The sequence below is a fragment of the Psammomys obesus genome, unplaced genomic scaffold (assembly GCF_907164565.1).
Source record: "Psammomys obesus unplaced genomic scaffold, mPsaObe1.curated_primary_1811, whole genome shotgun sequence".
NCBI lineage: Eukaryota > Metazoa > Chordata > Mammalia > Rodentia > Muridae > Psammomys > Psammomys obesus.
Window position 1 is genome coordinate 24,783,488 of NW_026596079.1, and position 13,801 is coordinate 24,797,288.

Genomic DNA, 13,801 nt, shown 5'->3' on the forward strand with positions numbered 1-13,801 from the left:
ACCTTTCTCCTTGTACCCCAACCTTCACTAAAAGCATGGGCAAAGAGGCATTGGCAGCAGCAGCAACCATGAAAGCAAGAGAGAAAGCATCTGGCACTGGAGAACACTGTGCCAAGCCCCAGGCCCAGAGGGAGTCTGCCGTGATTACAGTGGTAAATAAACAGACTTGATGACTCTGCTGGGCACTGGACCCTGCCAGAAAGGGGCAGGGCAAAGAGGATTCTTGTAATTACACTAGTGCAGGCTCAGCTCTCATGAGGTTCTGTACAGCAGACTCGTCGGTCCCCACGCTGGGTCCTACAGCAGCACCTGTTCTAGCAGAAGCAGTTTGGCAAGCCAAACAAAACGTGATTCATGCAGGCCACCTGTAAAGGAATATGATGCCTAACAACCTGTGCAAAGCTCCTAATTGTCTTAAATCACTTGGCACCTCTTTACCCGGTGGGTGCTAAACAAGCAGCATTGAGTAAAAGACCATTTCCTGCTAATACAGTTTTATCCCCTAACCCATAATTTAATACTGTGATAAACTGGGCCATTTGAAAACCCGAAGCACCGTATTTTCACCCATGAACTCGTTTTTAGTATCTCTTCTGTTGGCCCTCTCTCTCCACCCTAGTTATAAACATCTTCCTTCCTTCGGCTTTTCGGTTACTCCTTCCCTACTGCATAATTTGGGTTATAATTATTTTCTCATTTTCCCCTCCAGCTGGCACTAGTCTTGCTTGCTTCTGTCACATATATCTTTAAAACATCACACTGTTGCCCTAGCTTATTTTTAAGCACCAAAAAGATGGCCCATCCTCACATCTCTCAGGAAAGTTTTCCTGATGACTTCCCGTGAGTCTCCACTGTGGAAGGATGGTACAGCAAGCCAACAGCGCACAGCTGCACATCGTTGAGAAGAAAAGGCAGGAAAGCAATCTTGTGCCTTCTGTTACTGTTATCAAACAAGGTGGGTGATAACTAGAGCAGAGGTGTGTTGTGAGAGTGTTCCATGAGTCAGGTACCTATTGTATTTTGATCTTGCACTGCCAAAATCAAAGGCTAGCTCCACTGCTTAGGACTTTCATAAGACACCCTTGAGACAAAGAGTTTATTCTGTTTCTGCACCTAGAGCCCCTAAAAAGACACAGTGGCCTATTGTTTACCACTAAAAACAGAAAAAAAGTTATGGCAAAACTTGACGATAAAATACTGAATTTTTTCCACTTTTGTCTGACAATGTAAGTACCAATCATTGACTTTGAAAAATTCTGTCAGGTTTTCTTCCTTTTCATGTCAACATACATTACCAATAGAACCAAAGCATGTAACTGAGTACTACCAGTGTCAGCAACCTGCACTCTTAAAGAGTCAAGCTTAGAGAATGACTAATCTTCTGAAAACAAGATCAAGTGATTTATAAACATTAGCCTTCATGTACTTGAGAATGCCTGTTCCTGCACTTAAGTTGAAACTTTAAAAAGAATAGAGTTTACAAGTAATATTGCCAACTCTTTCCTCAAATTTTGTGTAAAAACTTGGCTTAGAAGATAGCAGGGTGGGTATGGGCGCATTTGCAACCCAAGCTTGATGACCTGTGTGCGTACATACTCAGACACTCATGCAAAGCTGGATGGAGTCGAATATGCATCTACCATCTCAGTGTGATTCTTTGGGGGAGATAGGAACTGGAAACAGGACAACCCTTTCTCAAATAAGGTGAAAAGGGAAGGACCAATATCTGAAGGCTGTCCTCTGCTGTAAATATTGTTTTTATCTCCTCAAATGAGGGCATGAGTTAAGGGCCATTCCCAAACCTTTCTAGCCCTTTTTGAATTCTTGCTAGCCAGTTCAACTCAGTTGTCCTGGCCCAAACTCCTCTCCCAGCTGACTGATTCAAACTGGCTTCTCTTCCCTTCTGACTGAATTGCTCCGCCTGGCCTCAAACTAATCCTGGGAATATGTTTTAATCTTATGGTTCCTTCTCATCCTCTTGCTTGTTCTGTCATCACCTGTGTCTAGCTTGCTCTTCCTGCAACCTGTTTGTGTAAAACAGTCCCAGTAAAACGCTCAGTAAAAAAAAAAAAAAAAAAAAAAAAATGCCTTCTCTTTCCCTTCTCTCCTTCCCTTCTCTCTTCCTGAGCATATCCTATCTCTGACTCATTCTGTCAAATTTTTATCTGATTTTTTTTGCCACTTTGTCTGGCCCTCAGTTTCAAACATGGCTGCTTCCTTCTATAAATTAACCTTACCTTCATTGCTTGGGATTAAAGGTATGTACTACAGGTATGTCTGTATTCCAGCCAGATAACATTTTAATCCAGCGTTTGTCTACATTACAACTGGATCACATAGACCTAGAAGAGCCCTTGCCAGGGAAGCCATGTTGGTATATTGAAATTCCTCTACCCTAGGTACTCACACAGAGGAACAATAAACAAGCAGCCACACATCCTGCATCACAGCGCACAAAGCCAAGAGCTCATTTGAGATTTTCAAGAAATCCAGGGTCCAGATGTCAGGGCACTGCCTACTACTAAATCAACAATGTCTACAATGATTAATTAATTCCCAGTGTCATAGAGAAAGGAGATTACTTACCAAGGTGCTAGAATAGTTTACTTATTGGCAAAAAGAGTTAAAAATCAAACTAGACTTGATCCAGACAGTTCTTTAATCCTTACACCCAAGTTTCTCTTCTTTCTTCTTCTTTTTAAATTATTTTTGGATGCTGGAGCTTGAACCCAGGGATTCACACAGGCTAAGCAATGCTGCAGACTACCTCCTTTCTGTTAACTTTTGTCTTAAGAACTGACTTTAATTTTAATTAAAATTAAACACATTGTCATAATTTCAAAGATAATAAGCATTAGGAACACCAATTAGATCTGCAACTATTTTTATTAATTTTATTTTTGCATTGAAAAGCACTTGTAGGGTACAATTAGAGCTTTTAATTCAACGATAAGAATCATTTTAACTCCTAAGTTAATTGAGCAAAAGAACTGTATTATTTAGGAGTGTAAATCATGAAATTCAAACTTTAATCAACTGAAGCAAAAAATTTTGTGAGAAGAATAAGTAGCACTTCACGTTTCAACGACGGCAAGGCCTGGACTCCATGACCATATCCAGCAAGAAGGTCAGACACCCTGAATGCAGGCCACATCAAGAGCTTGGCTGGAATCCAGACACAAGCAATTCTCAATTTCACAAGTACTGGATAGGCTACTGGATCAACCAAAAATAAATACAGTAAAAATAAGCACAGATTATGCAAGTTCACATGATACTACAAAAAGGAAGGGAATATGCAACGGTTTAAGCTGGCATTAAGGCAGTCTTTCAATGCTTTGGGTTTTCTTCTTCCTCCTCTTTTCTCCTCACCCTTTTTCCCTTCCTCCCTCTAAGACAATAACCAGTCAAGCCAAAGAATTTTTAAAACTTCAAAAGAAAAATGTTTCTCTTCCTTTGATTCCTTTTCCCCCCACTTCCTCCTTACACCTGCTTTCGCCGGACGAGTCGTCCCTCAGAGCGCACCTGCAGCATCACTAGTGTTAATGCTAGCACGGTTTCAGAGTCGCCTATGTTGCAGGGAGTGCTCGGAACTGCTCAGGAGTTGCGAGCTTAGACTTTCGGTTACACGTTTCCGTACTCGGGATTCATCGGCTCCTCTTGCGGGCTCTGGGATTTGGATGCATGCTCCATGTCCTGCTGCTTCTTCAGCTGCTGCATTTTCATGTTTAAATCCAGTAAAGTTCGGGCCAGCTGATGGTTCTGGAAACGCAATTCCAGCTAAAAGAAAAAAAAATGATAGTAATAAGGGATTTTATTAGTTTGAGATATACATCAAATGAAACTGCTCTCTGGCTGCACATGAGAAATAAGGAGTGGTGGGAGAGGAAAATAAGGTAGAAAGAAAAATGTATTCCTCATCTTATTCTCCCATTCTGACTACTGGGTCTGGCTATCAAAGTAGTTTTTTCTACAACAAGGTAAAATCCAGATAAATAAATCGTTTTTGAAATGGCCTTGAAACGAAAACAAAAATAGCTGATGCACAAAGCTGTCCGTGTGAAAAATACCTATGCAGGGAAGGCTGTTTTCAAGCAATGGCGTGTGATCACAGTGAAATCACTTATCTTTATGAGCTTTCTGAGCCACGCGATAACTGCCTGGGGCCACCGGAGTGCTCAGAATCTAGGCCCATTTACTTGATTACTTGTCATTTCAAGTTTTCAGGATTTTAAATGGTCTCCCTGCTGAGTGAAAACATATAACGACACCTCAGAGGCACATGTATAGTTATATGTCCTTATATAATCGAACACTTTTCGCTCTAGAACAAAGCCTGTTATATAGCAAGGTTGATTCATAACCTCCTCCAATGGGAGTTGATGAGGCCTTCGTGTGTTCAAATAAAATTTTAAAAATTACATCTCTAAGGACAGGTTACTGAGGAGGCAGTACACTAACAAAGTTTGCTCCGGCTGTATTACAGCCTAAAGCTAACGATCAGCTATTTGTATATTTTTCAGTTCAGTCATGCTCCATGCAGTTTGTAAGACATTTTCTGTGCGCCATCCCCTATCAGCCCATCAACAGTCGCCCTCAGGATAAGCCACTGAAATAGTAAACTGCAAATCCTGTACGGGTGATCCCTTCTCCATTTGGAAAATGAAATATTGAGCAGAGGTATCTTTTTATTTTCCTCTGACAGTTATTGTTTTATTCTTTTGCACTTGGAACCACTTCTCTGGAAGCAAGAATTAGAAATGATAAAGGAGACATCCAAGGCACCCAGAAAACAAACAGAAGCAAACCACAGTGCAATCACCATAAAAAAGACCCCAAAATTTACAAGACTGTCATCTGATGCATTCCTCGGGCTCTAGAATCCCACCCTGCTTTTCTAGCTCTGTTTCCTGACACTGTGTCCAGGCCAGCTCCTATCACAGGTGGCCAGACACCTTGCCAGTCTCCAAGGAAATGCTGTCCTGAGACACACCTCCATCCAACCCCTGTATTCAAAGATGCACTTTGCCACTTCTCTTTCCTTGGCATGCACATAGGTATCAATACTTTCTGAAAAGCCTCCTGTAATCACGGTCAGGCATCACTGCCTCTTACTCAAGCTTCCATAGCACTCCATTTACCTTCCTCTGCTAACACACGAATTAGACAAAACTGATGCTGCTGAGGTCGACTCTACTACTTCTTAAGGCGTGCATTCTCACTTACGAGTGTATTGCCTAGGCACTCATAGTAGGTTCCCTGTGTCCATGCTAAAAGATTGAGCGAATGGAGAGATGAATCAATGAGGTGATAGATGTCTGTCCTCTACCTTCATGCCAAGTATCAAGAGGTAAAATTACTGATAATGATTCACCCATCTAAGTAAAGTATGTGTAATTCACACTTACTTAGGAAACTCAAACACTTGTGGTTTCTAAACTTTTTTCATCATGGATCCCTTTGAGGGCCTGATGAAAGCTCCAAAATTTCCCTGAAAGGTGAAAAAAAAAAAAAGAACTTTATTACACCTAAAGAAACTAATCAAGGAGGATGCCAGTTAAAATGCTCAACCCCCATTCAGAAAGGCAAAGAGGATGGACATCAGAAGAAGGAGAAAACAGGGAACAGGACAGGAGCCTGCCACAGAGGGCCTCTGAAAGTTTCTACCCTGCAGGGTATCAAGGCAGATGCTGAGACTTATGGCCAACCTCTGGGCAGTACAGGGAATCTTATGAAAGAAGGGGGGGGGATAGAAAGACCTGGAGGGACAGAAGCACCACAAGGAGAGCAACAGAACCAAAAAGTCTGGGCACAGGGGTCTTTTCTGAGACTGATACTCCGACCAAGGACCATGCGTGGAGATAACCTAGAACCCCTGCACAGATGTAGCCCATGACAGTTCAGTGTCAAAGTGGCTTCGACAGTAATGGGAACAGAGACTGTCTCCGACATGAACTGATTGGCCTAATCTTTGATCACCTCCCCCTAAGAGGGGAGCAGCCTTACCAGGCCACAGAGGAAGACAATGCAGCCACTCCTGATGAGACCTGATAGACTAGGATCAGAAGGAAGGAGAGGAAGACCTTGCCTCTCAGTGGACTTGGGGAGAGATATGTGTGAAGAAGGGAGAAGGAAGGTGGGACTGGAAGGGGAGGAGGGAGGTGTTTATGGGGGATATAAAGTGAATAAAGCATAATTAATAAAATAAATAAATAAAATAAAATAAGGAATTCATATACATAGAAAGTTTTAGGTTTAATTCCAGAAGTCCTAAGAACTTAGTCAATGCCATCCACTGGGAAGAGTAAGCCAAACAGAACATAATGTACATATCAGCATGACTGATATGCTCATTATTGTCCATAAATAATGTCCATAAATGATAAATGCCATTGTAATACATGATGCTTGTGTATATCACACATGGGAACACTAATTCCCATAGAGATTCCACTAATGACCAGATCAAAAACTGCTTCTAGAAATGATGATTCTGAGGTAAGCATCCACTCCTGAGCTTCTTCCTTATGATCAGCCACATGAACAAGGGAGTTTCTGAAGATGCTGATCACCGCCTATCCCCCAAGGAAACAGCATCCAGTTATAGATAAAATTGACTGCTTCCCTTCCAGAACAAAATTCTTTACTTGTTCATATCTGTGTTTGCATGTGTGGGTGCAGGTATGCTGTGCCATAGTGTTCCTCTGTGGAGGGCAAGGAGTGGGTTTTCTCCTGCCACCTTGTGGGAGCTGGGGATTGAATTCCCGTCTTCAGGCCTGTCCATGAGCGCCTCTAAAGTGCCTCTTGCTGGCTCAATTATCGATATGTTCATATTTGTCCTTTTAGGCACAACATCAGCTTCCAAGATCTATAATAATTATAATAATAGCAACAGTCAATAAAGAGTAAATATGGCTGTGGCACATCATATAATATTATCTCATATATAATTATTATGGTAATCTCATGACACTAACTCTACGTTACAGATGAATAAACCAAAGTCTACCAAATCATAGTCGCAAAGATGTTGGCCCAGCAAGTATTAGCAGACCCCATAATTCCCTACCTTTTCTCACCCATAATGCATTACTTTTCTAAACCCCCTATTGATGAAGCAACTTGCTGGAATGCTAAGGTTAAAGGTGCCTCAGAGCTTGCCCAGCTTGACTCGATATGAGCCAGCAAGGGGAGGGGCTGCATATCCCAGCTCAGATGCAGAGGGGTTCCGCTAGGCCAGGCCTATGCATTCCAGTGTGGCATCCAGGCCCACAGCACGAACCTCCAGGTGTGTGGTGAGGTGGTTTCACCAGGCAACAAGGCAGCTTCACCCTCCAGTTTCTTGGGCTCACCATTTAGACCCTGGATGAAAACCAGGTGTTCCACACCATAGCTAGATCAAACTCAGATTGTTATCAAATTCAGATTGTTAATATGGTTAAATTGGATTTACTATTTATGGCGATGCCCTTCTTCAGGCCAGAAAGGAAATCGCGCACCAGCCAAGGTTTCTTAACTGTTCTGAATGAGTAGTTAGTTGTCACATTCGTTGCAGAGAACTCTCCAAGTCTCCTGTATGCAGCATCCCTACGCGTCGCCATTTTAAAGTCTGGGTTCTTTATATTGTCCTTTTCAATTTGTCTAATTTAACTTTTTTCACCGATAAAAAAAAAAATAGTCATCTAAAGTATCTACATACACTCCCTCCTGTTAAACGCACAGTCGTTTTCCTGAATTCTCAGCAAGGGATAAAACTAAAAATAATTAACAAGACTTAAGAGTTCCTGATGGAATCATTTCATCCATACTGGTCGCCAGTTTCACTCAACTTTTTGTTTATGCACGCTAAACATAAATACACTAAGAGTTTGCAATGGGGAAGCTTCTAGAGAGTAGAAAACTACAGAAACAGAGTGGGGAGGGGCTACTGGCGTCTAGGCCAGTCAGTGGACTGTGGGCCAAGCCCTAATCCATGGAGCTGTGACTCATGGGGGCCTCAACACTGAATCCAGAGGAAATGGGTGCCCAGGAGAGAACTAGCTCCCTCCCCGGCAGCAAGCCCGTGGGGTCCCTCAGGGACCTCTTAGGGGCTGGGCTCCAGCTTCAGAGCTCAGGACTCCGGAGCGCAAGGCCCTCCGCCGCACAGCCCGCGCTCACCAGCTCCGCGCGCAGCCGAGCCAGGGCGCACTCCATGCGCGCCCGGCTCCGCTCCTCCCGCGCCGCCGCCGCGGCCGCCACCACCGCCGCCACCGCCTCCCGCGCTCGCCGCGCGCGCCCGCGTGCCGCCGCCCGCTGGAAGGCGCGCTCCAGCTGCCTCCGGAGGTGCTCCAGCACCGGGCTAGGCGCCCGGGCCTGCTCTTGCGCCTCGATGCGCCAGGTGCCGCAAGGGATGCGGTGCACCGCGTGGAAGGCTGGGGACCACAGCGCAGCCCTGCCCGAGACTCCGTAGAGTCCCCGGGGCATCCGCTGCCGGCAGTGGCTGTAGTCACCCAAGCCCATCGTGGTCCTTTCTGCCGTGCTCTGACTGGGGATTTGGTTACAAGTTGGAGCTTTTTAAGGCTGGTCGGGGCGGGGGCGGGGGCAATTAACGGAACAGGCAGGACCCTGGCAGTGGACGCTGTCACTGCCCGGCCACTCAGAGCGCTGCTCTGCAACTAGTCCATCTCCTAAGTCTTCTCTACCTCATAGCAACAAGAGAAGGAGGCCCTGTGACTAAGAGGTTCGACTGGATCGTTTGTTTCCAGCCCTTTAGAGCTGGGCTTTGAGAATGCGTGGAGAACGGGACACATGCAGGCGAAAGCCGAGGAACAAGCTGAGGGTTTGCAATGCAAAGAATGTTGGATGCAAACTTTTCCAGTTTACCTATTTCTTAGTTCTGTGCACTTTTGAAATAGTTTCTGGCTTTTTACGCTTTGAGCACTGTGCCAGGTGTGATATAATCCAGACGCCCTTCTGACCCCATACTCAGGAATTACCCACAGTCCACGGGGAGAAGTTGGAAGCTTGCAAGTTAGAATAGTCTAACTATCTAGGATCCCAACAGCCCGGAATTCTGAAACTCGGCACTTCTCTCTGTCCTTGATGACTTCCTGTCATATGCATGCATATATATGAAAAGATTAAAATGAAAAGAAAAAAAAACCCTTACTCCAAAGTGTACTATTGTATAGTCCCCAGTCCAGTGTAATGAGTTGAAAATAACTGTCTGCAGCATGCAAACCATATTTTACTGCCTCTTTTGGAGCTAATTGAAAGTTTCTTTACAGGAATGAACAGTCAAAACGTCCATGATCATAGACAATTGCAATAAGAAGAAACAGCCCTGACAGAGACAGTCACATAGTACTGTCCCCAGGGATTTAATGGTTCCTTGCTGAAAGATTTGTACATTTCCTGAAATGTCAATGGTAAGTATAAAAGATAACGAGAGCTCATTTATAGTATATTATGTACCTTATGGTATATTGTTATATATTATTATAGTGCTTATTGTATGCCAGGCACTTCATGGATTAACCCAGATAATCTTTACACAGCCCTTTGGAATAGATACTAATATTTTCCAAATGAGGAAAGTGAGGCAAAAAGTCCACATGCATAGTCACCAAAGAGTCATTCAAACCCAAGTGGTCATACCTAGGAAGCCTGGCTTGTGCATTCAAATCACCGAGATATGTGGAGAGAACTGCACTCATAAGCAAGCTCTCAGACTCTCTGAGCTCATTAGATTCAGCTCTATTGAAAGGGCCTAAGACGTCCCTGGCTAAGGAAAACAGGCCACCCAGCCGCTGCAGATAACCACCGAGGTCAAGGCCTGATAGTCCACAGCCTAAGTACAGTCGCTGCTATGGCTGTGTAAAGAGCCTGTAGAAACATTTTAAGGCGTAGTCTATTAGCAGAAAGTGGAAAACCTAGGGGCTGGGAACATGGCTCAGTGGGGAAAGGGCTTGCCAAAAAGAAGGAGGCCCTAAGTTTGTATCCCCAGAACCTGTGGAAGAATTCCAGGCGGCATGGTGGTGGCAGAGGCGGAAAGACTGGCAGAGCTTGGCGGCCAGCCAGTCTACATGAATCTGTGAGCTCCAGGCTCAAGTGAGACCATGCCTCAAAAATTAAGATAGAGCACAGCTGAGAAAGATGCTGGACACAGAGCTCTGGCTTCCTCATGCACGTGTGCCCATAAAACAGAGAGAGAGAGAGAGAGAGAGAGAGAGATCCACAGAGTGTGCCACTTGCTGGCAGTAGATGATAAGGTTTATGTGTCGGGTGGGGACAGGGTTCTTTGCTTTGGTTTTTATTGGGTTTTTTAATTTGTTGGGTTGGGTTTGGGGCATGTGTGTGATGTATTGATGTAACTTGAAATCCAGCCCTAGTCAACAATATGAATGTTCAAAATGAGTGTTCCACCATGACTTTTAACTCGGATTTCCAGAACATTTACTTCAACAAGAATTTCAGTTAAGTTCAATGTAATTCAACAGAGTGAATGGTACATGTTCAGTGTTAAGCTGTGTACTGTGTGAGAGAAATACAAAGATGAATAAAATATGGTTTGGGCTCCAGAATTGAATCAGAGAGCGTGGGAAAGCAAACTCATTCATTCAATTATGTTTAGTTAATATTTTACTAAGCATTAAGTATTACATATGGTGTTCAGGCCACAAGGGTAAACCAGAGACAAAAGACAATATTTTAAAATAAGTATGTATTATCACAAATTAATTATTTCATATGTTTTTTTCAGCTTACGTGTGCTTTGACTTTTAAGATTTTTTTTTAACACAGAACAGGTGAATTGAAAGTTAGCAAGTGAGGAGTATAACTTATACAGACATTGGAAATTGAAAAATATTGGTTATCTGATGAGGTATAATAAATTAATCCCAAATTTAGTGGCTTAAAAAGAAAAACACTAACTGGCCAAGTGTGGTGTCACATGTCTTTAATCTCAGCACCCAGAAGACAGGGGCTGGTGGATTTCTATGAGCTTGAAGTTAGGCTACAGAGAGAGCTCCAGCATAGTCAGGACTATGTAATGAGACCTAGCTCAAAAAAAAAAAAAAATAGGAAAAGAACAAAAACACAGTAACATGGCTGGAAGATGGTTCCTCAGTTAAAGCATTTGCCAAATACAAAAGAGGATCAGAGTTTGGATCACCAGAATCCATACAAATGCCAAGTGGGCAAGGCAGCCCACCTATAATCATTTCCAGAGAAAGCTGGCTAGTGACATGAACTGTATAGAAACAAACAAACAAACAAACAAAAACCTCTGCCTCAAAGTATAAGGTGGAAGAGCTATCAGAACAAGACTCCTAACATCAAACTCGGGCCTCAACTTACAGGAACACCCTTGCATGCCTGCAAACACCACACACATAGGCACACACACAACCGAGTGGCGGGCAATCTTTATTATTGTTCCTCAGTTTCTATGTGTGTGAGTTTGGAGATGGTTTGGGGGGCATCCATAGCTTTCATGTCACTGTAGTAAACCAGCAGCCAGTCCCACTGTCCCATGAGAAGGGGTCTCAATATTTGAGGAAAATAAGCAAGCAGGCAAGGAGAAAATGGCTGATCAGACCAGCCTGGCATGGAAACAAACATGGACTATTAATGAAGTATCCAAAATGATCAGTTGGGTCTTCTTGAATCATCTCTCAAACAAAGAAGCAACTCCCATCCCTGTAGAGTATTTCTTCAATGCACTGGTACAAGGTGGGTCACGCAGTCCCTTGCTAGATCATGTCACTCCGTCAGTCCCAAGTGCATCAAGCTGACAGTTGACTTTCTTGAACTGTGTTATACCTGGAGTAGTATGGTCAGCAGGCAAGGAAATGGTGGAGGTAGGGTTTGATTTCACATCTGTATGGCTCCATGGGTCATTGTATCTCCCCTCTGTGCCACCAAGCTACACACACTTGCTAGAACAGTGTCCATTCGGCATTGCTGTCACCTAAGCAGATCTTTTGTTGTCATCATGTGTATACCCTTACATTTTAAGGCTGCTTTTCTGTGTCCTTTTGGACACCAGGACCCTTCAGGCACCAGTTTGCACCACACATCAGGCATCCAACTTATACAGTTCCGGAGCCAATCGAAGCAAAGAGTTCTTTACCCTGAGGCCTAACACCATCTCTAAACAGTGAATAAAATGATGAGTGAAGCTCATGTCTACCCTCTTCAAATGGCACACCTACAACAGGACATTTCTGCCTGGCCACCTTTCCCTGAGAAATCTTCACGCTGGTTCTTTTTGTGCTATCTGTGCCTCAGGAGCATCTGGTCTGGGGTCACTTCGTCAGCTGTCCTCTGTGACGATTAGTCTTTCAAGCAATAGGCTCTGAATGTTCCCTCTGCAAATAGAGCACTCCTTGCAAACAGAAACAAATGCTCCTCTGGACTTCTGAGACCAGAGAATTTTCCTCATAAGTCTTCAAGTAAATATTTGTAATGTTTTCACTAACAGCTTGAGTTTGGCCTATTTGAGACTCTGTGGAGAGCATGGTCTGTTCATTTTCTGGTTAACTAGTAACTAGCAAACATTCCTCTTTTCTTGTGGAATGTCCAAAAGCCACTCAGTATCTTCTTCACTTATTTTGATAGGATTCTGGGAGCAAAAACTTCCCTCTCTACCACTTGCTGGTCGTGTGACTTTGTACAAACACTCTGAGTTAATTTGTTTACAAGGAAGATAAGGGACAAGGAACTAGGGGTCTCCTTCTTAAAAAGTTGCTGGGTAGAGTAATTGAAGCCACTACCAGGCACTGGACAGTGCTCAGAACAATTCATGGGTAGGCTTTAAACCAAAATTCAGAGTGTCTTTAGATTGAAGCAAACCACACAAAACTGATTTATTTCACCAAAGAAAATATTTTCAGGGTGTTTCTAAATAAACCACAAAACCTCTGTTTTTAGAGGTTTTACTTGAAAATAAAAACATGCAATAGATATAATCCTGGGAAAATAAAGATGAAAATAGGCAAGCCAGTTACCTCGAGGACTGTACTCCAGCTCTGTCAAAACCATGACACAGAGGGGACTGACATCTACATGGTAAAAGGTTTACAGAAAATAAAAATGAAGGCTTGCTAAAGGAACGCATATTGACATCACCACATACAAAGCAGGAATGTTGGGCCCAGCACTTCCAATTCAACTCTACCAAACTTGTTCCTTTAAGTTCATCAAAATAAATGACAAAACCTACACCAATGAGCTAATGCGCTCACAAACCTCTCTCTGGTAGCTGTCCATTACAGTTGGTTTTTGTTTGTTGATATTCTATTTATAGTTTTCAGCACACATTCCACTGAGATATCCTATCACTGAGCTATATTCTCTGTCCTTGTTTTTTATAGACAGAGCCTTCCTGTGTAGCCCACGCTGGTCTTGGGTTCATTTTGCAGCCCAGACTCATCTAAAATTGGAATTCTCCTGCCCTACCCCCTGATACTGTCATTAATGACTTTTCACAACACACTTAAAATTCCTACTAATCAAAAGCTATGGCAGACATCAATGTAAGATTTTATTCCTCATTTCTGTACATTCTCAAAACCTTGGTAACTTAATACCCACCACAGAGATAAAACATGTTGTGTCTAAAATAAGTCACATGCATTTAATTTCAGCACTTGAGAGGTAAAGGCACGTGGATCTCTATGAGTTTGAGGCCAGTCTGGTCTACAGCGTGAGTTCCAAGATAGCCAGAGCTACATAATGAGATCCTGTCTTAAATAAATAAGTGGTAGATGATAGATAGATAGATAGATAGATAGATAGATAGATAGATAGATAGATA

General features: G+C 43.2%; 1 protein-coding gene across 1 annotated transcript; it reads right to left on the reverse strand.

Annotated features, from left to right (window-relative positions):
* Positions 1 to 2,880: 2,880 nt before the first annotated feature.
* On the reverse strand, positions 2,881 to 8,529 carry Aard (alanine and arginine rich domain containing protein). The gene is made up of 2 exons (XM_055626560.1): positions 8,158 to 8,529; positions 2,881 to 3,780 (listed from the first exon to the last, which is right to left on the reverse strand). Exons 1-2 carry the CDS (start codon positions 8,497 to 8,499, stop codon positions 3,625 to 3,627), a joined length of 498 nt encoding a protein of 165 aa, XP_055482535.1. The 5' UTR covers positions 8,500 to 8,529; the 3' UTR covers positions 2,881 to 3,624.
* Between the last annotated feature and the right edge of the window lie 5,272 nt (positions 8,530 to 13,801).

What these genes read in the sequence shown, in the direction of transcription:
- Aard (XM_055626560.1), bottom strand. Translation starts at nt 8,499, where the DNA reads ATGGGCTTGGGTGACTACAGCCACTGCCGGCAGCGGATGCCCCGGGGA. An exon ending in CTCGGCTGCGCGCGGAGCTG is followed by an intron (nt 3,781 to 8,157) that starts GTGAGCGCGGGC and finishes TTTTTCTTTTAG; the next exon opens with CTGGAATTGCGTTTCCAGAA.